A 26,132-nucleotide genomic window follows, 5' to 3' on the forward strand; every position below is an offset into this window, starting at 1 on the left:
CGATTCAGTGTTAGTTCAACGCAACTCCTTAGCTCAAACCCCAAGTCTCCATTGGCAACCAGGATTTGGGGCCTAGTCTTCCTCTCTCCAGATCTGCTTCTTAAGCAAAAAGGGAAAAAAAACTTATTTTGATTAACTCCTGCTTGACACTCTTTTATGGACGTTTTCGTTAATTCCTCCTTTCTTTATATTATCAATTTATTGCTTTGATATAAATTTTAAAAAAATTAATGTTTAATGTTGTGCCAAACCTTACCTCTGACAAGAAGTTTTAACCAGAATTCAATAAAAATGTAACACCATTGCTCACGTGAATTGTGTGCTATTCAACAAATACTAACCTTGTAATATTGGCACAGCATTCCACGCGGCAACAGGTCCGAGGCTGGCAAACTGCCCAAAGGAAGTTTCCAAGAAAAACATTGGCATCCCAGCGAGTGCCAACATGAGTGTGTAGGGAATGAGAAACGCACCTGGAAAATACAGGAAAGGACTTCAGTGGAGGAGAAAATCACCCATTCACGCTGAACCTCCTTGTTTCCATCAGGTGGGTGGGGTTAAAATTGTCGCTGAAAGATATATGAGAAACCATCCAGCATTCATCCATCCATCAGCAAGCCAGCCTGTTTGCTGGTCACAAAAGCTCAACAGATAAAATGGCCCAACCTTACAAGCTCCTCAAAAAGTAACAAGCTGGGAGCAGATGAGAGGCTTATAAAGAAGGCAAATGCACATGGGGTATAGGGTAACTTGATAAGTGAATTCAAAATTGTCTTATCTATAGGAAACAGAGGATGATGAAAGATGGCTGATTTAGTGACTGGAAGCCAGTGTCCAGTGACTTATCACAGGGATCTGTGCTGGGTCGCCTATTATTCGTCATTTATATAAATGACATAGATGACTATGTGGGGGATAGGATCAGTACGTTTGTGGATGACACAAAGATTGGCCAGGTGGTTAACAGTGAGGTTGAGTGTCTCAGGTGTCTTAGGAAGCTATAGACAGGATGGTCAAATGGGCGGATAAGTGGGAGATGGAATTTAACCCTGAAAAGTGTGTGGTGATGCATTTTAGAAGGAGTATCGTGACAAAGATTATTCAATGAATGACACGACATTGGGAAGTTCCAAGGAACAAAGGGACTTTGGCATGTTTGTCCATAGATCTCTGAAGACTGAAGGACCGGTTAATAGGGTGGAGAAAAGGCTTATGGGACACTTGCCTTTATCAATTGAATTATAGATTACAAAAGCAGGGAGGTCATGCTGGACCTGTATGAATGTTGGTGAGGCCACAGCTGAAGTACTGTGTGCAATTCAGGTAATCAAATTACAGGAAGGATGTGACGGCACTGGAGGGGGTGCAGAGGCGATCGACCAGGATGTTGCCTGGGATGAAACATTTAAGTTGTGAAGAGAGATTAAATAGGCTTAGGTTGTTTGCGAGGGGCGATCTGATTGAGGTGTACAAGATTATGAGGGGCATGGACAGGGTGACGAGGGAGCAGCTGTACACCTTAGTTGAAGGGTAAGTTTGGAGGGGACATAAGTTCGAGGTCTAGGGCAGGAGGTTTCGGGGGATTTGAGGAAAAGCTTTTATACCCGGAGGGTGGTGATGGTCTGAAATGCACTGCCTGGGAGGGTGGTAGAGGCGGGTTGCCTCACATCTCTTAAAAAGTGCCTGGATGAGCACTTGGCACGTCATCACATTTAAGGCTGTGGGCCAAGTGCTGGCAAATGGGATTAGGTAGGCAGGTCAGATGTTTTTCATGCATCGGTACAGACTCAAAGGGCAAAGGATCTCTTCTGCGCTGTATTATTCTGTGATTCTGTGACAGATTAGAATTTGGCACAGGTTCCAGAGTCTTCGCCCACCTAAGAAGCCTAAAGCAGACATAATCTACTAACAAGAGACGCATCTGAGGGAGAAAAACCGACTGCTAGTAAGGAAGGGCTGGGTGGTACAGACATACCACTCATGTTAGGGGGCGAGGGCAAGGGGAGTGGCAATACCAATTAGCAAGAGGACGAGGTTTACAGAAACCAAGACAGTTACGGACTCAGGGGGACGGTACGTCGTGCTCAGCGGTGTCCTGGAAGGGGCACTGGTGGTACTCGTAAATATGTACGTTCCCAACTGGGACGACACAGAATTCATAAAGAAGATCATGGCTGAAATCCCCGACATTGACACACAACGAGTGATTATGGGGGGCGACTTCAACTGCAGACAGGACCCACTGACCCACCAATGAAATCCCAGAACGGGGAGAAAGTCTGGCATGGCAAGGGAAGGAGGAATTTTTATGGAGGCGGTGGACCTATGGAGGTTCCTACACCCAGGAGAAAAGGAATTTTCATACTTCTCACAAGTGCACAAGGCATACACCCGTTTCAACTTCTTTGCAGTGGGAAAATCGGTACTTCCAGGGATCACGGGAGCGGAATACTCCGCGATCGTCATCTCCAACCACGTTCCACAATACATGGATGTGAGGTTGGAGGCTGGACACGGACCTCCTGGCTGACAAGGCCTTCTGCCAAAAAACATTGCGGGCCATAGGCCATTACGTTAGTAACAACCAAAACGGGGAGGTCTCAACCTCCACATTTTGGGAGGCACTGAAGGCCATGATTAGAGGAGAGATCATAGCCTACGAGGCAAACAGAGATAGGGAAGAGATGGTGGCCAGGCAACAACTGGTGGACTCCATTCTGGAAGTTGACAGAAAATACTCCAAGGCCCTGACCGTAGAGCTGCTGGCAGAGAGGAAAAAGCTGTAAATGGACTTTAACCTGCTATCCACTAGGAAAGCAATGTACCAACTCCGCCAGACACGGGGGGCCTTCTATGAACATGGAGACAAGGCTGGCCGCCGATTAGCTCACCAGCTGAGAACGCAGGCAGCCACGAGGGAAATAGTGCAGGTAAAGGATAGCAGAGGCAGACTGGTAACAGAACCAAAGGAGGTCAATCGGGCATTTGAGATCTTCTACCGGGGACTGTACACCTCCGAGTCCCCCAATGGGGACTCGCGGATGAAACAGTTCCGAGACGGACTTAAACGACCAGTTGGGGGGAAGACAGAATGGGGGATCTGGAGGTACCAATAGATCTTGGAGAAATCATGGAGGGCATCAGCTCCATGCAGGCGGGGAAGGGACCGGGACTCGACGGGTTCCCGACGGACTTCTTCAAAAATGTACATCAGTCCTGGCCCTACAATTGAGGGACATGTTTGCGGACTCACTGACAAGGGGCACTCTGCCCTCCATGCTAGCGCAGGCCACAATTTTACTGATACCCAAAAAAAGGTAAAGACACGACGGAATATGTATCATACAGATCTATTTCACTGCTGAATATGGACGTGAAAATACTCGCAAAGGTCCTGGCCAAAAGCCTGGAGGGCTGTGTACCAGAGGTGGTCGCAGAGGACCAAACGGGTTTTGTCAAGGGTAGGCAGCTCACAGTGAACATCAGGCAGATGCTCAACATAACAATGACACCCCCCGGGGGAGAGAACACCAGAGGTGATCGTCTCCCTGGACACAGAAAAGACCTTCGACAGAGTCGATTGGAAATACCTCCTCGAGGTACTGGAACGATTTGGTCTAGGAGTGGGGTTCACCGCCTGGGTGAACTAGCGTCCGAACTAACACCATTTGCTCTGAATACTTCCAGCTACAGAGATGAACAAGACAGGGCTGCGCCCTGTCCCCACTCTTGGGGGCTGGTTTAGCAGGGGGCTGATTTAGCAGGGGGCTGGTTTAGCTCATTCGGCTAAATCGCTGGCTTTTAAAGCAGACCAAGCAGGCCAACAGCACGGTTCGATTCCCATACCAGTCTCCCCGGACAGGCGCCGGAATGTGGCGACTAGGGGCTTTTCACAGTAACTTCATTGAAGCCTACTTGTGACAATAAGCGATTTTCATTTTAGGGGCTAGTTTAGCTCACTGAGCTAAATCACTAGCTTTTAAAGCAGACCAAGCAGGCCAGCAGCACGGTTCGATTCCTGTACCAGCCTCCCCGGACAGGCGCCGGAATGTGGCGACTAGGGGCTTTTCACAGTAACTTCATTGAAGCCTACTTGTGACAATAAGCGATTTTCATTTTCATTTGTTCACATTAGCGATCAAACTACTGCCGATAGCCCTGTGGGATGCAAAAAGCTGGAAGGGAATCCGGAGAGGAGACAGAGAGCACAGAGGTTCACTCTATGCAGATGACCTGCTCCTCTATGTCTTTTAGCCACAGGAGGGACTGAAGGTAATGCTGCAGACCCTGAAACAGTTTGGAACCTTTTTTTGGATTACAAATTTGACCTGGGCAAAAGTGAGGCATTCCCAGTGAACCCAAATGGGGGAGGGGAAGAGCTGGAGGGGCACCCGTTTAAAATGGCCCCGAACACATTCCATTACCTGGACATTCAGATTGCCAGAGACTGAACACAGATCCACAAGTGAAACCTGACCAGCCTGGTGGAGAAAGCAAAAAATGACCTACAAAGGTAGGGCTCACTCCCACTCTCCCTGGCGGGGAGAGTGCAGACGATCAAGATGAACGTACTGCCAAGGTTCCTCTTCCTGTTTAAATCCATACTGATCTTCATCTCTAAGGCCTCATGCAATCATGGTGTTTGTGTTTGTGTGTGTGTCGGGGGGGGGGTTAAGAATCTGAGAATTCCCAAACCAACACTGCAAAGAAGGAAAATCAGAGGGAACTTGGCTTTACCAAACCTACAATACTACCACTGGGCAGCAACGGCAGAGAGTGAGGGGATGGGTGCATGAGCCCGGCTGTTTGGGTACAAATGGAGGAGGCCTCCTGTAAAGGAATGACCCTCCGGGCCCTGGCTACAACAGCACTTCCATTCCCCTCAACAAGATACACAAGCCCAGTGGTAGCAGCCACGCTGAGTACTTGGGCCCAACTGAGACAATATATGGACAGTTACTGGACAGAGCTCGAACACCACTGGACGAAACCAGACAAAAGTGGGGACAGAGGTAGGGTGGGGACTCTGGAGCGAAGCACTGAGCAGGGCTAACTCCACCTCCTCCTGCGCAAGACTTAGCCTAATGCAGCTCAAGGTGGTGCACAGAGCGCACCTGACCAGAACCCGAATGAGCAGGTTCTTCCCGGAGTTGGAGGATAAATGTGAATGGTGCCAGAGGGGCCCGGCCAACCACATCTTATGTTCTGGGCTTGTCCCAAGCTTGCTGGGTTCTGGACAGCCTTCTCCGAGGCAATGTCCAAGGTTGTGGGGGTGAGGGTGAAGCCTTGGACCTTCTCTGGTGAAGCCACACCAGAGAATCCTGTTCAGCTGGCGAACAGCAGCACCACCCACAGCTGCAGACTGGCTTGTTGACCTCTTGAAATTTCTCCACCAGGAGAAGATAAAGCATGCCATCCGAGGGTCCAAGGAAGGCTCCCTAGATACTGGGGGCTTTGTCACCCTGCTCCAAAACCTTTTTGAGGCCAGCACGAGGAGTAAGCTAAGAATAAAAAAAACAAGATAGATGAGGAACCAATGGACTGCGCAACCTGGGGTGGGGTGGGAGGAATAGGGGGAATATTCAAGGGAGGTGGGAGGGACCATAGACTGACCCAGAGGGCGGCGAAATGAATATAGAACTAATTAAAAGAAAGACAAAATAAACCTCTTCTGTACAATAAAGTAAATTAACGCAGGTAAGAAAAATGTGATGCATATATACAATTGTTTATAAATATGAGAAATGCCAATAAAACAATTTCCAAAAAAAGAATTTGCATAGAAGGACCAAGAGATTGATTAAGAGGAGAAAATAGAGTGTGAGTGTAAACTTGCAAGGAACATAAAAGTGATTGTAAAGCTTCTATAATTTTGTAAAAGGAGAAAGATTAGTGAAGACCAAAACAAGCCAATCGATATTCAAGAGCGTGGGAGTGGCAGAGCAATGAAACAACTATTTTACTTCTGTCTTTATGGAGGAAGACACAAATTACTTTCCAGAAATGCAAGGAAACCAAGGGTCCAGTGAGAAGGAGGAATTGAAGGAAATTTGCATTGGAAAATGAAAATAGTGCTGGAGAAAAGAATGGGACTGAAAGTCGATAAATCCCATGGCCTGACAATCTACATCCCAGAGTACTAAAGGAGGTGGCTATAGAAATAAGGATGCTTTGGTTGTCATCTTCCAAAATTCTGTAGATTCTGGAACAGTCCCAGCAGATTGGAAAGTGGCAAATGTAACCCCGCTATTTACAAAAGGAGGGACGGAGAATATAGAATGACAGCCTAATATGAGCTTAATATCAGGAATACTGAAAATGCTCAAGTCTATTATAAAGGATGTGATAACAGGACACTTAGAAAATATCAATGAAATTAGACAAAGCCAACATGCATTTATGAACGGGGAATCACGTTTGACAAACCTATTCGAGTATTTTTGAGTACATAACTAGTAAAAGGTCAAGAAAGAACCAGTGGATGCGGTGTATTTGATTTTTCAGGAAGTGCACTAAGTGCATTTCAATCATTCAAGCGTGTGATTTCACTGTACTTACCACTCTTTGATGTGGTCAATGTTCATAGACATTGGGTTTTCACCACTTATGCCACTGAAGCGTGAAGTGATATGAATGGATCAAAACTGCAGATGGTTTGTATGATCTGTCAATCACAAAAAGCTACTTAAAGCCATGAATGGATTGAAGACAGTGAATCTGTGGGAACCAGACGCAGGCACAGTTGCTCTCCTTCGAGGATGGACATGTGGAACTGCAAGGTAAGTATTACAACTATAATTCTTCTCACCACAGCTTCTATCTCAATGGCTCTCTAGCTTCCAGACAGGGACACCATTTCTCGGGTGGGGTGTGTGTGGTCTGTGGGAGGGGGGCGGGGGGGGTTGGTCTGTGGAGGGGATTGCTTTAGTCAGGGGCCCCTGTAGAGGGATCCTCCTATTACAGGGATCCCTGTGGTGGGTCCCACTATTACAGGGGCCCTGGGGGGTCCACGTATTACATTGGTCCCTGTGGGGTGTCCATCTATAGCAGGAGTCCCGATGGGGGGGTCCCCCTAGTACAGACATCCCTGGAGGGTCCACCTATTACAAGGGTCTAGCGCAGGGGTGGGCAAACTTTTCCGTGCAAGGGCCGCATTCAGAAATTCACAATTCACAAAGGGCCGCATAGTATATTAAGTAAAATAATTACGTCACCCGGTTATGATTCTGGGCGCCTCATATAGAACATAGAACAGTACAGCACAGAACAGGCCCTTCGGCCCTCGACGTTGTGCCAAGCAATGATCACCCTACTCAAGTCAACGTATCCACCCTATACCAGTAAGTAACCCAACAGCCCCCCCACCCATTAACCTTTAAAAAAAAAATTAAAAAAAAAAAAAAAAAAAAATTTTGTTTTAAAAAAAATTTTTTTTTTTTTTTTTTTTAATGACTTGGTGGGCCGCAGAAATACCTTTGGCGGGCCGCATGCGGCCCGCGGGCCGTAGTTTGCCCACCCCTGGTCTAGCGGATCCCCTATTACATGGGTCCCTGGGGGAGGGGTCCCTCTATTCCGTGTTTCTGGGGAGCTCCCCCTGTAACAGGAGTCTGTGTGGGGGTCCCACTATTGCAGGATTCTCTGTGGGCGGTCACCCTATTATAGGGGTCCCTGGAGGGTCCTCCTAATATAGGGGTCCCTGGGGCGTCCCCCATCACAGGGATCTCTGGGGGGGCCTCCCTAATACAGGGGTCACTGGGGATGTCCCCCATTACAGGAGTCCCTGGAGTGGGTCCACATATTACAGGGGACCCTGGGGCAGGTCCCGCTATTACATGTGTCCCTGGAGGGGGTCCACCTACAGGAGTCCCTGGGAATGGTCCCACTATTAGAGGGGGTCCCCATTACACAGGTCCGAAGGGGTGGGTTGATCATTCCCACACTTGGGGGAAGGTGGGCACCTGGGCAATCTGGGAGCGGGTGTTGCTGTCCGGTGGGGTGGGCAATGGAGTCAATGCCAATGTGTGGTGCGGGGATCAGGATCAATTTGCAGTGCAGTGCGGGGTGTTTGCTTCCAATCTGTGTTGCGGGAGCGTGTTATGGGCCAGGGTTTAGAGAGCCCCAAAGTGCATCATGGAGTTCACCTGATCCACAACTTTTAATAGATTGTGGTATGGGGAGGACACGGCCCACTCTACAGGTATGGTACAGCAGAAATGGAAAAGTATTTTTTAAAGCAAAACAATGTTTATTCTATGAATTCAAGTTCACCTTTTTAAAACAAACAGTGACATCTTCGCAACCATTAATTCAAATAAACCCTCCAAAGAATACAACACTAAGTAATCTGTATGCTGTTCTTTTAACATCTAAAATACTTAACAAACCATCAAACAGGAACACATTAGGTTTACATTTAATATTGAGACCTTTTTACAATTCTGAGTTCACCAAATGATCCATAGATAGTCTTTGGATGGCAGAGATCAACAGCAGTGCAGCTCACTGAAACATATAGACTCACCCAAGCTCTTTTTCAAACTGAAATTAAAAAAGCAGAAGTGGAGCTCATCTCCACCCACACTCTGACATCACTCCAGTAACATGAGCAGCTATTTCTTAAAGGTACATTTCTTAAACACCCATTTCTTAAAGGGTACTCTCACATGACAAGCGGGATACACGCCGCTGGACCTCGCTATCGGGCCGCTCGCTCAAGATGTCGGCCCAATAACGGGGATCCCTCGTATTCCATGCCATGCATAAACTTACATGGCGAGGGGTGGCACGTGATGCAGTGGTTAGCACTGGGACTGCGGTGCTGAGGACCCGGGTTCGAATCCCAGCCCTGGGTCACTGTCCGTGTGGTATTTGCACATTCTCCCCATGTCTGCATGGGTTTTACCCCACAACCCAAAGATGTGCAGGTTAGGTGGATTGGCCACACTGAATTGCCCCTTAATTGGGAAAAAAATAATAATTGGGTACTTTATATTAAAAAAAATCTTGCATGGCATGCAACACTGAATTGCTTCTGATTTTGCGACCACTTGGGGCTCGTAAAACTAGTACAATTCAGCTCCGGCGGGAGAACATCATCTCCCAAATGGAGAATCCAGCCCTAAATATGTCAAGGGACATGGGGAAGAGTGTGGGAGTTGCCGTTGAGGTAGAGGATCAGACATATTGAATGGTGAAGCAAGCTCAGTGGTCCAAATGACTTAATCCTGCTCCTATTTTCTATGTTTCAAAGATTCTAAGTCCATCAATTACTCCATTCGAATTCTGTTTTGCTCTCTCCTATATTTTTGATCTCACGACAGTACCTCCTCCATTTTTGTAAGCCAGGTAAGGGAATCGCCAGATGTTGCCCAGACCCACTGCCAAGCCGATCACTGAGAGAAAGTAGTCCGTCTTCGAAGACCAGTTGCCCCGCTCCACATTCTCGTCACTTTCACCCGCATGTCCGTTGGTGACAGCCTGTGGGGGGAAAGAGAGGAAATAGCAGACCCAGAAGTGAGACTTTCTCAGACTGGAACTCAAACACAAAGTACAGGCCTTACCCACTACAGAAACACTGGGGGAATTTTACAGTCCCAAGAACAGCTGATTTTATAACAGGTGGACAATAGGGCTTGTGCTGGGTTTCCCTCCATCATTAACTGAAGGCAAGAGACAATGCAGTCAACCACAGTGCACCAATGTGACCACACGTGAAATCAAAACTTCTTAACCTAGGGCAGTAAGGTGGCGCGGTGGATTAGCCCTGTTGCATCATGGCGCCGAGGTCCCAGGTTCGATCCCGGCTCTGGGTCAACGTCCGTGTGGAGTTTGCACATTCTCCCTGTGTTTGCATGGGTTTCGCCCCCACAACCCACAAATGTGCAGGCTGGGCGAATTGGCCATGCTAAATTGTCCCTTAATTGGAAAAAGTGGATTGGGTACTCTAAAAGTGCAAAAAAACACTTCTTAACCTTTAATTCCCTACCACTTTTAGGTCCTCCCCTGACATCCACGGCCAAGATGGAGTGTGCTGTGTGGCAGCTGCTGCCTATGCAGCCACAAAGGACAATACTGAAAAGGTCACAGGTAAGAGGGATTCCAAAGGCCCAGACACCCTCAGAGCCCTGAGAGGATGTCTAAGGGTGTGCCAACAGCCTCTTCCCCTCCCTTTTGATGTGTTAGGGCAACCTGCCTCACCTTTTGAGGGGAAGGGCCACCTGGAGAATGGTCGAGTTGGATAAACACACATTGTCTTCACTGGAACGATGGCGATTGAGAGGCAACCTGATATAATTCACAATATTATGAGTGGCATGGATAGAGTGGGTAGTCAGAAGCTCTTTCCCATGGTGGAAAAATCAATTACTTGGGGGCATAGGTTTAAAGTGCAAGGGGCAAATTTTAATGGAGATGTGCGAGGCAAGTTTTTTACACAGAGGGTGGTGAGTGCGTGGGACTTGTTGCTGGAGGAGGTGATGGAATCAGATACAATGGCAACGTTTAAGAGGCATCTTGACAAATATATGAATAGGATGGGAATAGAGGGATATGGACCCCGGAAGTGTAGAAGGTTTTAGTTTAAACAGGCATCAAGATCAGCGCACGCTTGGAGGGCCGAAGGGCCTAAGGGCCTGTTCCTGTGCTGTACTGTTGTTTGTTCTTTGAGGTACTCCAACCCCCTCTCACATAATACTACAAAAATTCTTCCATGGTTACAGCAATAGAGCCCAGGTCTGTGTGTATCTCCAGCAAAAACTGGACATTCTGCTGGACTGGGTTCTCCATGACATCCCCATGGAAATCTTATTATGATCCCGGACCAGACGCAACAGTTGCTCGGATACTGCAACGGTATCCGAGCAGGAATGCAGATCCTGCTAGGACTGGACAGGAACCCCAATATTTTATTTTAATTTTATGAGCCTGTGAGGAAAGGATCCTTCAGTCCAAGAGTAATTTCATGAAGAAATATATCAAAACAAGATTTATCACAGACACAGTATTGAAATATTGTTACCATCACACCAGAAAATAGCTTACTCTTTAAACAATACTACTCAACACAGTGAATACAGTAACTTTCAACTGTTATCCTTATTCCCACTTGTCGTATTATGCTCTTGGTGTAGCATAAGCTGCTTCCTTGATGTTCACTCTGACAAAGGAAGGTTCAGACATGGGTTGGTGTAATGCCCCCCTGTGGTAGTGTCACCTCTGTGTGTATCGTGAATGCCCATTGGTCATGTCCTACCTTACTGACCCATTGGTTGAATATCTGTGTGTCATGTCTCTGGTGCTCCCTCTAGTGTCTAGCTAGTCTATGTGTACTTACCTTAACCCCTTGTGTATTTACAGTGATGCATATCACCACACTACTCAAACAATAAAAAAACCATCTCTGCACTGTTAAATACAGTTGGCAGTCAGGAATGCCTGCTTCACAGAGATGTCTGGATACTCAACTTTGGGAAAGAGAGATCTTTTGACACAGTTTTAAAGAAAATACTGCCTGTCAGAACAATGCAGAAATTCTGGCTGTATTCCTTCAGAGGATGCTTCTCAGCTTGGTTCATCTCACCTTCTAAGCAGACAATGCTGAACCTCTTGTAAATAAACTGTCTGCAGAGATATCTTTTTTAAAAAATTAATTTAGACTACCCAATTCATTTTTTCAATTAAGGGGCAATTTAGCATGGCCAATCCACCTAGCCTGCACATCTTAGGGTTGTGGGAGCGAAACCCACACAAACACGGGGGGAACGTGCAAACTCCACACAGACAGTGACTCAGAGCCGGGATCGAAACAGGGACCTCAGTGCCATGAGGCTGCAGGGCTAACCCACTGCGCCACCGTGCTGCCCTCTGCAGACATATAACTGAACTGCAGTGGGAGCAAAATGTTTAACTTCTGCTCACAGCTCGATTTACAACTCAACTGAACTGCTTTTCTTCAAAATGCCTGAAGCCAGAAGTGTCGAGTGGGTGATCCATCTCAGTCTCCTCCGGAGGGCCCCAGCATCACAGATGTCAGTCTTCAGCCAATATGATTCACTCCACGTGATATCAAGAAATGGCTGAAGGCACTGGATACTGAAAAGGCAATGGTCCCTGACAATATCCCGGCAATTTGCGCTCCAGAACTTGACACACCCCTAGACAAGCTGTTCCAGTATCGCAACAACACTGGCATCTACACAGCAATATGGAAAATTGCCCAGGTGTCACCTGTAGACAAGAAACAGGACAAATCCAACCCAGCCAATTACCGCCCTATCAGTCTACTCTCCATCATCAGCAAAGTGATGGAAGGAGTCATTAACAGTGCCAAGCAAGCGGCATTTACTCAGCAATAACCTGCTCACAGACACCCAGTTTAGGTTCCGTCAGGGTCACTCAGCTCCTGACCTCATTACAGCCTTGGTTCAAACATGGACAAAAGAACTGAATGCCAGAGGCGGTGAGAGTGACTGCATCAAGGCAGCATTTGACAGAGTATGGCATCAGCCCTAGTTAAATTGGAGTCAATGGGAATCAGGGAGAAACCTCTCTATTGGTTGGAGTAATACCTGACACAAAGGTGTTTTGGTATTTGGAGCTCCAGGACATCACTGCAGAGTTATGCAGGGTGGTGCCCTAGGCCCAATCATCCTCAGCTGCTTCATCAATGACCTCCCTTTCATCATAAGGTTAGAAGTGGGGATGTTTCCAGATGACTACACAATGTTCAGCACCATTTGTGACTTCTCAGATAATAAAGCAGTCCATGTCCAAATGCAGCAAGACCTGGACAATATCCAGGCTTGGGCTGACAAGTGGCAAATTACATTTGTGCTGCAAAAGTGCCTACAAGAGAGAATTTAACCACCGTCCCTTGACATTCAATGGCATTACCATCACTGAATCAGCCACAATCAACATCCTGGGTGTGACCATTGATCAGAAAGTGAACTGGACTAGCCATAATAATACTTGGCTACCAGGGCAGGTCAAAGACTAGGAATCCAATGGTGAGTAACTCACCTCCTGAACGCCACCACCACCATCCCCCCCCCCCCCCCCCCCCACCCACATTCAAAGCCTGTCCACTATCTACAAGGCACAAGTCAGGAGTGTGCTGTAATACTCTCCACTTCCCTGGATGATTGTAGCTTCAAAAACACTCAAGAAGCTTGACACCATTCAGGACAAAGCAGCCCGCATAAATGCTCCCCCTTTCACAAACATTCAAACTCTCCCCCACCGACGAACAGTGGCAGCCATATGAAGCATCTACAAGATGCACTGCAGGAACTCACCAAGGTTCCTTGGATAGCACCTTCCAAACCCACGACCACTGCCATCTAGATGGACAAGAGCAGCAGATACCTGGGAACTTCACCACCTGGAGGTCCCCCTCCAAGTCACTCGCCACCCTGACTTGGAACTATATCGGTCGCTCCTTCACTGTCGCTGGGGCAACATCCTGGGACTCCCTTCCTAACAGCATAGTGGATGTACCTACACCTCAAGGACTGCAGCGATTCAAGAAGGCAACTCACCCCACCTTCTAAAGGGCAACTGGAATGAGCAATAAATGCTGGCCTAACCAGCGACGCCCACATTCTGTAAATTAATAATAAAAAAACATTGGGCGTGATCTTCCGGCCTCGTTACACTTGCACTCAAGCGTAACGAGGTCGGTGAATTGCGGAGAGGCCAAAAACGTGAACCTTGCCAGGCGGCAAAGATTCTGCGATGCAACAGGCCTGCTCACGTGAGCGATTTCGGAATCTCGCCGCAGCGTGGCGAGAAACCAATTATCACCACTTGAGCCTCATTTCCATACAACTAACGAGAGCCACCTGTCATCCAACGGCCTCCTGTCATTTATCGGCCTCCCCAGCAAGTGCTCACGCTGGTGCCGATGGTACTCCTCTTTAAAAACGTGAACCTGACAGCAGGGATTCTGTGGAGAGTCGAGGAGGGGAGTAGCAATCGCTGCTCTTCGGCAAAGATGATGTGGAGATGCCGCCATTGAACTAGGGGGAGCACAGAAAAAAGTCTTACAACACCAGGTTAAAGTCCAACAGGTTTGTTTCAAATCATTAGCTTTCAGAGCACTGCCCATTCCTCAGGTGAAAGGAAGGGTTGGTTCCAGAAACATCTCTATCGACAAAGTCAAAGATGCAAAACAATGCTTTGAATGCGAGCATTTGCAGGTATTTAAGTCTTTACAGATCCAGAGAGGGGAGTAATCCCAGTTTAAAGAGGTGTGAATAATCTCAAACCAGGACAGTTGGAAGGATTTCGGAAACCCAGGCCAGATGGTGGGGGATCGTGTCATCAGCCACGATTGCAGTGGATAATCCCTGTCACCCAGGAGCTAACCACTTAGCCTGCTCATGCGGCCATAGGGCAGTTTACTTATTCAAAGGTTTCACCTAGGGTGTCTTTATTCACGAGGAAACAAACCAAAAACACAAGCTCAAAATTCAACAATATTTATTAACACAATTAATCCTTATATTACCCACATAAAGTAAGAGGATACCCCAGATTCAAGAAATCTATCCACAAAGATGGCTTGGTAGGCTGTGGATCTGATCGCTGGAATTCCTCTGGCCCGTTAGGGGCAGCATGGTAGCATGGTGGTTAGCATAAATGCTTCACAGCTCCAGGGTCCCAGGTTCAGTTCCCGGCTGGGTCACTGTCTGTGCGGAGTCTGCACGTCCTCCCCGTGTGTGCGTGGGTTTCCTCCGGGTGCTCCGGTTTCCTCCCACAGTCCAAAGATGTGCGGGTTAGGTGGATTGGCCAAGCTAAATTGCCCGTAGTGTCCTAATAAAAGTAAGGTTAGGGGGGGTTGTTGGGTTACGGGTATAGGGTGGATACGTGGGTTTGAGTAGGGTGATCATTGCTCGGCACAACATCGAGGGCCGAAGGGCCTGTTCTGTGCTGTACTGTTCTATGTTCTCACAGAGGTGGTTCCCACTGGTGGTCTCTTCCTTGCTTCCTTCTGATCTGGTCAAGCTCATCTCACATACCGAGTCTTTCCTGCTGGTGTACCTGAGATGCTTACCTTTTTCCCCACCCTCCCTGTCTTTCCAGAAACTTCTCTGGCTTCCGCCCAATGGGCTCTCGGGAGGGGATCTGAATACCCAGTGGGTTTCTTGATGTTTGCCTGACAGGACACCAGGGCCCGGCCCCCAGGTGTCCATCTCCATGGTGTTGCTTACATTTAACCTGTTCCCATATAAGCTAACAGTAATAATATTTTTAAAATTATTGTCACAAGTAGACTTACGTTAAGATCGCAATGAAGTTACTGTGAAATTCCCCAAGTTGCCACATTCCAGCGCCTGTTCGGGTACACAGAGGGAGAATTCAAAATGTTCAAATTACCTAACAAGCACGCCTTTCAAGACTTGTGGGAGGAAACCGTAGCACCCGGAGGAAACCCATGCAGACACAGGAAGAACGTGCAGACTCCGCACAGAGAGTGACCCATGCAGGAATCGAACCTGGGAACCCCCTGGCTATTCACTGTGCTACTGTGCCACCCATAATAGAAACTCTGGGTGACGGAAAGTCTGTCTTGATCTGGGCTACCGATAGTAGAACTGTGCATTTCAATGGGATACGGTGATATCCTGCTGGGTTTCAGTAGAATAGGGCCTGGCATACTTGGGGGACGAGAAAATACCTGACTGGAAAACTTTGAGCATTACCTGTTTCCCTACCTCATATCCGATAAGATTTACCTTCCCATTTAAGTAGGCCTTGCTCTGTTTTTTCCGCTTGCCTACTGTTATGGGCCAGGGTTTAGAGAACCCCAAAGTGTATCATGGAGTTCACCTGACCCACAACTTTTAATAGATTGTGGTTACGGGGAGCACACGGCCCACTCTACAGGTGTGGTACAGCAGAAATGGTAAAGTAATTTTTTAAAGCAAAACAATGTGTATTCTATGAACTCAAGTTAACTTTTTTAAAACATACAGTGAACATCTTAGCAACCATTAATCCAAATACAACCCCCAAAGACTACAACACTAGTAATCCTTTAAGCTTTCCTTTTGACATCCATAAGACTTAAAAACAAAACCTTTAACAGATGCACATCAGGTTAAAGTCACTATTGAGAGCAGTTATTAGTTTTAAATCACCAAAGGACCGATTTACAGCTTTTAGATTACAGAGAGAGAGACTCATACCCCTTCTGGTTGTGACTACAGCTATCCAGCTCTGAAAATGAAACTAAAACACACCCTGCAGCAAACAGCCTAAAACAAAAGTAAAAAGCTGACAGACAGCCCAGCTCCGCCCACACTCTGACATCACTGATAAACACCCATTTCTTAAATGTATATTTCTTAAACACCCATTTCCTAAAGGTACTCTCACATGACACTATCTTGACAGCTTTGGCCTGTTGAGCAGCCTGGATGTTCTGTAACATGGCTTTTACGATGTTCTCATGCATGAGTGCCATGACTTCGAGCCTGGATAGATCTAACCCAAGTAGGGGGTCTATTCCTCTCATGGGTTATTGAATCATTAGGGCGTGGGGCTGTATTCAGTGGAAACTGGACACGGAGTTCCGTACTATCATGTTTACGAAGGGCAGGGCTTTATTCCAGGAGAGGTCGATTTGCTGAACGGCTTTCAAAATCATGGCCGGGATTCTCCGAAATCCTGGGCAAGTATTGACGTCGTTGGAAACACTGGAGTGGTGTATGCATCGTGGCCCAGTGATTCAGCGGTCCTCATGGGGCCAGCCCGACAGCCATCTTCGCGCCGGGGCATGCGCGTGGTTGCTGGCACCGCACAACATGGCAGAGCTGGCCCGCGCGGAAGGAGGTAGGCCCTCCCCAGATCGCAGGGGCCCGCCGATGGAAACCACCGATCACGGGACTGCACCCCGTGGAGCCCCCCCCCCCCCCCCCCCGAGTCAGATTTCTCCGCCCCTCCCCCCCCCAACCAAGACGTCCACCGCGGCCTCAGGTCCAAGCTCCCACCGGGTGGTACCAGTTTGGAACCAGACCAGCGGGACTTGGCGGAACTCGACAGGAGTTCAGTCGGTCAACCGCAAAGAATCAAACAGGAAGGGGAGTCCGAGTGCTGCGCTGTTCCGTCACTTACACTGTGGGGGTCAACTGCACCAGCCCCAGCTCCTACGCCTCCCTCAGGGTGGCTGATGGCCCCTGAGCCACTCCATTATGCAGGGGTGTGAGGGGAGCCATCCTTTGAGGCCCCCCCGCCACCTGGTTCTGCCAGTCCTGGATACCCTCTCTGGTCCCGACCAGGGCCTGCACGTCCGCAGCCATGGAGCACAGGGATTGGATCATCTCCATCTGGGACTGTGCCACCACCCTGAGGGTTCGTGCCGTATCAGCCAGTGACTGGGTCACGTCCCTCTGGGTCTGGGCCACGTACCTCTGGGTGTGGGCCACATCCCTCTGGGTCTGGGCCACCTCCCTCTGGGATTGGGGCACCTCCCTCCGTGTCCGTGCAACGCTGGGCAGCTATGGCCTGCTGTGACTGGGCCACGCTGAGGTGCGCCACTGTGATTTCCAGGTGGCTCTGTCTAATGGCTGCCCGTGACAGGGCAGCCCCGTACTGGGCCTCAGCCCCCGTCTGCACAGAATGCTCCAGACCTCGCACACTCTGACCCATATCCGACACCGCCGCCTCCATTGTTGTCCTGGGTTGCTTGCATGACCGGCACCCCCCCCTGCTCCTGCAGGCAGATGGACTCCTCCACCTGCGCCTGTAGGTGCTGGAAACCGGCCATCATCCTCTCCTTTAGTAACTAGGTCTCTGACTGCACCTGTGGTTGGGACTGGATGTTCCAGGAGCCCAGGAACCGTCTGGGCGGTAGCTGGCTCCTGGAGCTGGTCTGCCATCCAACCTTCTGGCCCCTCGGCTGCTCCTAACTCCACCTGCTGCACCAAATGCGATGTGTGTTGCGCACCAGATTGTGATCCAGGACCCTCTTCACTAATGTGCCCAACCAAGGTGATAGTCCCTGAGAGGTGGAGGGTGTTGGAGACAGCAAGGACGGAAAGTCCGTGATCTTCTCTGACCCAAACACTGGGGTCTCCTGAATCTTGGGCAGACTGTTCAGGCTGCTCGTCCCGTCAGTGCTCTGGCACTGTATGGTTATTCAGCGGGTCAGGGGGAGGGGGAAGGGTGGGGTGGCGTGGGGAGTAAGGGTGAAGGGAATGAGGGGGGTGGTTCAAGGAGGGTGAAGGGAGTGATGGGTGGGGGGGCGAGGGGGGGTGTCGGCTGAGGTGGGTGTGGGGGGGTGGGGAAGGGGGATACATGTGTCATGGGGATCCGCAACTGAGCAGGGTCTCACTTGCTCGCTCACTGCCGACTTCCACGTCGGCGACCTCCATTTCTTCCGGGCTGCCGACCACATCCAGTGCGGTTTTCTCCTGGTGGGTGAGGGGGTGGGACTCAAACAAAAACACTGTTCAACGTTCCGATGCATGCAGCCCAGTGGTTTGGGAGGTGATGGCATCAGTGGCCAGGGCACCCAGCCTTTGCGGCTGGCATGGATACTGGTGTGTGGGGCAGTGTGGGAGTTTGGCCGTCCCCCGGGGGTGGGGGGTGGGTGGGGGGGATGGGTTACGTGTGTCTGGGGGAGAGGGGGGTTTGGTGCCAGGGGCACAGTGCTGCCTACTCACCCTGGCCGTCCTGAGGAGGTTGCGCAGTTTCTTCCTGTACTGGATGCCAGTCCGGCAACATTGGCCACGGCACCGACCGCGTCTGCCACCTGCGCCCAACAGCACCGAGTGGCCTTTCCCCCGGGCCGGGGTAAAGGGTCAGATGCCTCTCCTCCACAGCATCCAGCAGTGTGTCCAGCTCAGCGTCCCTGTACCGTGGCGTTGCTCTCCTTCCAGCCATCCTGTTGACTGGGACAGTGTGTGTGGGGAAGGGAAGGATCATTTAAGTGTGGCTGCAGCCTGTGAGTCTAATGTCAATCATGGACCTGGCAAATCCAGCGCCGTTTTGTTTGGAACCAATTGTGTTCCACCTGGCGATGGCGTTAGCCCATTTAGAGTTGCTGAATCAGCGCAGCTATTGCGCCGTTTGTGTTGTCGCAAAACACCACTGTTCCCACGCCGGCATCAGCACTTTGTCTCAAAAATGGAGAATCCCGCCCCCTGTTTTCCTACTTCCCTCTTTCACCATGAAGGACCTGTCTACACAGATTTTTAGAGTGGGATCAGAACCCTCCTTTGTCTTTGGCAGTAAAGGCCACTTGAGGTCTTTTACTGCCGGTATCTGGCATTCGTGAGGTTTCCCTCCATAAGTTATATTATCTGCCAGGAAGGTGGGGATTCGGTTATCATAGAATTTACAGTGCAGAAGGAGGCCATTCAGCCCATCAAGTCTGCACCGGCTCTTGGAAAGAGCACCCTACCTAAGGTCAACACCTCCACCCTATCCCATAACCCAGTAACCCCACCCAACACTAAAGGCAATTTATCATGGCCAATCCACCTAACCTGCACATCTTTGGACTGTGGGAGGAAACAGGAACGCCCGGAGGAAACCCACGCACACACGGGGAGGATGTGCAGACTCCGCACAGACAGTGACCCAAGCCAGAATCGAACCTGGGGCCCTGGAGCTGTGAAGCAATTGTGCTATCCACAATGCTACCGTGCTGCCCTTGTTATGTTTTATGTTGTATGTGTTTATGTGTTATGTTTTATGGCAATGTCCCAGCCCTGAAGCATAAGGATCCACCTTGCTATTCTATTCTGACTAACTGTCCCATCTTTGATCTGCCAGTTCAGTAGTAATTGAATGGGGGTATACTCAGTGGAGATCATCAGAGGATTGTCCAACTATATAGTTGAAGCGGTGTACTGCCCAGAACACTGATAGGAGGTGCGTCTCGCATACTGAGAAGCTTTGTTCCACCGGGGTGAGTAGGCGTGAGGTGTAGGCTTTTGGGCCTAAGCGCCTGCGTCATTCCTGGGGGCTTGTGCTGGAGACCGTTTTAATTCGGAGACTACGTGGGTGTGACTCGTGGTCCAGGTCCAGGCGTTTTTTTTGTGTTGGAGTTCAGAAAGGGGGACTGCTCTGTTGGTGAAGCCATTTATGTGGTTTCGGCAATACCCCGCCAAGCTCAGAAAGGTGCGTAGTGAGCTCACGTTCTTCATTAAGGGAAGGTGTGAAATCGCTTCCTTTCAATCTCATGCTTTCCCTCTGTACCTAGGCGGAGTTTCACGACGGAAAAATCATTGTGAAACAGCCACAGATTCTCTGTTCGGGTGCGGGGGGGGGGGGGGGGGGGGGGGGGGGGGCTAGCAGCCAGGCAGCGGAGAGCACCTGGCTATAGATGCGTATACGGCCTGGAGAATTGCCGGGTCCATGGCCGCACATGCGCACAGCGGCAGCCTGCAGCAGCCACGCCGTGCTTCATGGCGGGTGTCACTCACGGACCTGGCCCGTGAAATAGTTCCCCCCTTCGGCCGGCTCGTGAGCCTTGGACCGCCTCCCTACAGTGCCTGCAGTCCCGAATATGTCCATCCCTATCCGCGGATCAGCAATCCCCCGACGATGGCTGTGCTGGCTGAATCCGCAGCCGCCACACCAAGTTCCCGACAGGTAAGACCACATGTATCCCAGGCCATCGGGAACTCGGCCAGTCGGGGGCACAGCATTGGGGGGCGGGCCTCAGTCTAATATCGTGAAGTATTTAACATGTGGGGCTCGTTGCACGCCCCCAGGTGTCCATCTCCATGGTGTTGCTTATATTTAACCTGTTCCCATATGATGCGACCATCAATTCACACGAAACAAGGAGGAGAAGTAAACTGTGGCTTTAATCAACTAGAACAGTGCCTGCCTATGACTGCTCTGCTACTGAGAGCCGCCTACAGGGCTACTGCTCTTTATACCTACCCTCAAGGGGAGGAGCCAGGGGCGGAGTCCACAAAGGCACCAACATGATACATCACAGGTAATACCTCAGAATGGTCCATAGGTGGAGCCCTCATGGGCAACAGTGTGATACAGTTACATACATGGTGATTGGTTAATGCAATATATTCACCACATTCAGCCCCTGTTAAAAAATGAAGTCCGGCGGGGGTGAAGGGTTCACAAGTTCAGCTTGTCCGGCGCACGGATCGTGCGCTGTGATCACCGGACCTCTGGTATCGCAGTTGGCCCGGGTGTCGACCTCATCCATGTGGGCGTGGGGATTGACGTTGCTGATGCGGGTACAGACATCCGGGAGCGTATCTTCCGGAACTTCGTTCCTGTGGGTTGGTGAAGACGGGATGGGTGGGCGGGAGGGGGTGCGGGTGCCATGTAGGGGCGGGGGCTCTGGTCAGTGTAGGTTGGGTGGGGTAAGTTGGGGTGGCGGTGGTAGTGGAACCTGCGGGTGCCAGGTCCCGGAGGGAAACCGTATCCTGTCGGCCGCCGAGGTGTTCTATGTATGCGTACTGGGGGTTGGTGTGAAGGAGCAGGACCCTCTCAACTAGGGGGTCGGACTTATGGCTCCTGATGTGTTTGCGGAGTAGGACAGGCCCCGGTGTCTTCAGTCAGGACGGATGTGAGGCCCTGGAGGTGGATTTCCTGGGGAAAACAAACAGGTGGTCATGAGGGGTCTCGTTTGTGGCCGTGCAAAGGAGGCACCTAATAGAGTGGAGAGCTTCGGGGAGGACCTCCTGCCAGTGGGAAATGGAGATTCCTAGACCGTAGAGCCAGGAGGACAGTCTTCCAGACCGTCGCGTTCTCCCTCTCCACATGCCCATTTCCCCGGGGGTTATAACTGGTAGTCCTGCTCGAGGCGATGCCCTTACTGAGCAGGTACTGACGCAGTTCGTCGCTCATGAACGATGAGCCCCGGTCACTGTGAACATACATGGGGAAACCAAACAGGGTGAAGACACTATGTAGGGCTTTAATGACGGTGGCCGCGGTCATGTCGGGGCAGGGGGTTGCAATGGGGAAGCGGGAGAATTCATCAATGACGTTGAGGAAATATGTGTTGCGGTGAGTGGAGGGGAGGGGCCCTTTGAACTCGATACTGAGGCGCTCAAAGGGCCGGGATGCCTTTACCAGGTGGGCCTTATCCGGCCGATAGAAGTGCGGCTTGCACTCCGCGCAGATCGGGCAGTCCCTGGTCATGGCCTTGACCTCCTCAGTAGAGTAGGGCAGGTTGCTGGCCTTGATGTAGTGGAGAAGCCGGGTGACCACTGGGTGGCAGAGGTCAGTGTGGATAGCCCACAGTCGGTCCTCTTGCGCGCTGGTGCATGTGCCACGGGACAGGGCATCTGGGGGCTGGTTGAGCTTCCCATGGCGATATACTATATCGTAATTATAGGTGGAGAGTTCGATCATCCACCTCAAGATCTTATCGTTCTTGATTTTCCCCAGCTGCTTATTATCGAGCATGAAGGCTACCGATCGTTGGTCGGTGACGAGGGTAAACCTCCTACCAGTGAGGTAGTGCCTCCAGTGCCGCACGGCTTCCACAATGGCTTGGGCTTCTTTTTCAACCCACGAGTGTCGAATTTCAGAGGCAGTGAGGGCGTGAAAGAAATGCTACGGGCCTGCCTGCCTGATTGAGGGTAGTGGCGAGGGCGGCCTCTGACATGTCGCTTTCCACCTGGAAGGGGACGGACTCATCCACCGCGCACATTGCGGCTTTGGCAATGTCTGCCTTGATGCAGCTGAAGGCCTGGCGGGCCTCGGCCACCAGTGGGAAGGTGGTGGCCTTGATTAGTGGGCGGGCTTTGTCTGCATAGTTGGGGACCCACTGGACGTAATAGGAAAAGAGCCCGAGGCACCCGGAGGGGGCACATACGATCAGGACCCCGTTTTCCACAACGTAGCCGAGGATGGCTAGCCTTGTTGTGCAGAAAACGCATTTCTCCTTGTTGTAAGTGAGGTTAAGGGTTTGGGCAGTCTGGAGAAATTTCTGGAGGTTGGCATCGTGGTCCTGCTGATCATGGCCGCAGATGGTGACGTTGTTCAAGTACCGAAATGTGGCCCGCAGCCCGTACTGGTCCACCATTCGGTCCATGGCTCTTTGAAAGACCGAGACCCCGTTTGTGATGCTGAAGGGGACCCGGAGGAAGTGGAAGAGGCGGCTGTCTGCCTCAAAGGCCATGTAGTGGCGGTCCCCTGGGCAGATTGGGAGCTGGTGGTATGCAGACTTCAGATCCACCATGGAGAACATCCGGTCATGTACGATCTGGTTAACCATGTCTGCGATCTGGGGGAGGGGGTACGCATCAAAGTGCGTGTCCCAGTTTATGATTTGGCTGTAATCTACAACCTCCCGGTTCTTTTCCCCGGTCCTGACGACCACCACCTGAGCTCGCCAGGGGAAATTACTGGCCTCGATTATCCCCTCCCGCAAGAGTCATTGGACCTCGGTCTTGATAAAAGTCCTGAATGCTATACCGCCTGCTTTTGGTGGCGACTGGCTTACAGTTGGCGGTGAGATTTGCGAAGAGTGGGGAGGGTCACGAGGCTACAACGGTGATGGGGGTAGGAGCCCGTCGAATTTCAGAGTTAGGCTCTTGAGGTTTCACTGGAAATCCAGTCCCAACAGAAGAGGAGCGCAGAGGTCAGGGAGTAGATATGGCTTAAAATCGACGTACTCGGCGCCCTGTATTGCTAGGGTTGTGGTAGTCCACCCCCGGATCTGCACCGAGTGCGACTCAGAAGCGAGGGAGATGGTTTGGTATGCCGGGGAGCAGCGTTTTACCATGTCTGGGTGAATAAAACTCTCCCTGCTCCCGGAGTTGAACAGGCAAGGTGTTTCGTGTCCATTTACCCTGACGGTCATCATGGACCTCCGGAGGTGTTTGGGTCGCGACTGGTCCAGGGTGACCGCGCTGCGTTGCGGGTAGCCGGCGTGGTCGGAGGTGCTGGGGTGGTCCCACGATGGCTGCCCCCATCGGTCACACATGTCGAGCGGCGTTGCAGGTGGCGGCCAAGATGGTGGCCCCCGTCGATCACACGTTTCGGGTGCCGAGGAAGATGGCGTCCAAGACGGCGGCCCCCACGAGTCGCACGTGGCAGGCCGCGTAGCCGAGGATAGCCAAGATGGCGGCCCCCGCGAGTCACACACGTTGTGCGGGCTTGAAGATGGCTGCCCCCACAGACAGCACGAGGCCGATGATGCGTCCGGGGACAGAGCCGGCAGGCAAGCTGCTACACTGCGGGATCTGCGGGCCTGTGCGTCTGAGGGCCGGGGCTGCGATTTTGAGGGTTTGGACCTGGCCAGGCAAACCTTAGCAAAATGTCCTTTTTTCCCGCAGTCGCTGCAGTTCGCATTCCAGGCCTGGCAGCGCTGCCTGGGGCGCTGATGATGGCCGCAGAAATAGCAGCGTAGCCCCCCCGTGTTGGGCAGGCAGCCGCGCGGCACAGGCCTGGGGTACTCTTTGGTCGGGGATCCACGAGTGGGTCGTGTGATCCGACGGGAACACGTTGAGGCTTTGGAACGCTACTTCTGGGGAGGAGGCTAGTTTACCATCTCTTCCAGGTCTAGGGCACCCTTCTTGAGTAGGCGCTGTCTCACATAGTTGGACCTGGCTCCATATGTTGAGTGGCCGTAATAGCCTGGTAGTTGCAACTTCGCACAAGGACTTTGAGGTTGCGTAGGTTCTCCTCCAGCGATTTCCCAGGGCATGGATGACAACGTACATTTGAAGCTACAGAAGCCTCATTAAGATAAACTCCAAACACAGATTGGCTGTGGTCCAAAACACACACTCCGCTCTGAACCCAGGTTGGTATCTGAGTTCTCTTCAGAATCCCTCCAGGCAGTTGTCACATGAGTTTCCAAACTCCACTCCCAAAAGCATGCTTTAAAATCTTCTCTCAGAATAATGCTTCCCTTCAGCTGTTTGCCTTATGAGCCCCAGACCAGATTTTCCAAATGACACTTTTAAACAAAGCTTCTCCTCCACTTTTAAGTGAATCCAGTCCAGGACCTTATACCAACCCCTTTAGGAATTCTTTGTTTTGACAGATCTATCAAAATACCTTCAAATGTTCATTTCCCTCTGATGTCTGCTGTCCCACTTTCAATCTGTTGACTGCCTTGACTTCTTATGAATATAATGCCCTTCAAGCTACCTTTGTTTCCTAACTGCGCGCCATCCAGGCCGCATCATCATGTCAGAAAATCAGCGATTGCGTAAATGATGAGGCCAGCATTGCATGATTTGGCGTAAATTCCCATCGATTACTATGGCGGGGAACACTCCCGATTCACATCCCCGGCAGAGGATTTAATCCTGGAACGATGGAAAATTTTACCCACTGGGTTGTTCTCCATTTGCCAGTAATCAGTTGTTAGTTTGGAAAGGGAGACAAACAGCCGACGCCAGAGTGAAACCCGGAGTGTTTCACTCCGGCGTCGGAGGCCGCTCCTCGCCCCCTATTCTCCCTCCCCGGGGGGCTAGGAGCAGAGGCGCGTGAATCCCGAGCGCCCGGCCTTGACGCTTGCCGTCTTCCCCTCCGCTGCCCCGCAAGACATGACAGCTTGATCTTGCGGGGCAGCGGAGGGGAAAGAGCACGTCTTTTAGAGACGCCGGCCCGATGATCGGTGGGCACCGATCGCGGGCCAGACATCTGCTGAGCACGCCCGTGGTGCTCGATCCTCCCTCCGCCTCCCACAGGCCCCACACTTACCGGTCGCGCGCTGTTCAAGCCGGCAGCGACCAGGTGTGGTTCGTGCCGACGTGAACCAATCGGGTTCGGCAGGCCGCTCAGCCCATCCGGGCCAGAGAATAGCCGGTCGCCGTCAGAAACGGCGAGAGGTGATTCTCCGAGCGGCCTGTCGCAAAACGCGACATGCCATTTTGGGGGGGGTTGGAGAATCGCAGGGAGTGCAAGGGCAGCATGGCGTGATTCGCGCGGCCCTCCCGCGATTCTCCCCCCCGGCGTGGGGTGCGGAGAATTGCGCCCACTGAACCCCACAGAGAGACCCAGCAATTCACAACCAATATCCCCAAATGACCAGCACCTCTCAGAGTTTTACATGAGTTTATTGTCACATTTTAGTAAAATACTCACCGTTCCTCCTGGAAGGTTTGCATGAATGCTAGTCTCTGAGAACTCAGGTAAAAAGAATTCCCTCTGGTCCATTGTTGTAGATTAATGAATGA

The 26,132-nt window shown here is 50.9% G+C and overlaps 1 protein-coding gene across 1 annotated transcript; it reads right to left on the reverse strand.

Annotated features, from left to right (window-relative positions):
- Positions 1 to 28: 28 nt before the first annotated feature.
- LOC119951481 (sodium- and chloride-dependent neutral and basic amino acid transporter B(0+)-like) lies at positions 29 to 26,132 on the reverse strand. The gene is made up of 4 exons (XM_038774691.1): positions 26,041 to 26,132; positions 9,324 to 9,477; positions 342 to 473; positions 29 to 99 (listed from the first exon to the last, which is right to left on the reverse strand). Exons 1-4 carry the CDS (start codon positions 26,110 to 26,112, stop codon positions 29 to 31), a joined length of 429 nt encoding a protein of 142 aa, XP_038630619.1. The 5' UTR covers positions 26,113 to 26,132.

Source organism: Scyliorhinus canicula, chromosome 17 (genome assembly GCF_902713615.1).
Source record: "Scyliorhinus canicula chromosome 17, sScyCan1.1, whole genome shotgun sequence".
NCBI lineage: Eukaryota > Metazoa > Chordata > Chondrichthyes > Carcharhiniformes > Scyliorhinidae > Scyliorhinus > Scyliorhinus canicula.

Coding starts and splice junctions, on each gene's coding strand:
- LOC119951481 (XM_038774691.1), bottom strand. CDS start 26,112: ATGGACCAGAGGGAATTCTTTTTACCTGAGTTCTCAGAGACTAGCATT. Junction 9,478..26,040: donor CAAACCTTCCAGGAGGAACG/GTGAGTATTTTA, acceptor TTCCCCCCACAG/GCTGTCACCAACGGACATGC. Junction 100..341: donor TGCTGTGCCAATATTACAAG/GTTAGTATTTGT, acceptor TTTTTGCTTAAG/AAGCAGATCTGGAGAGAGGA.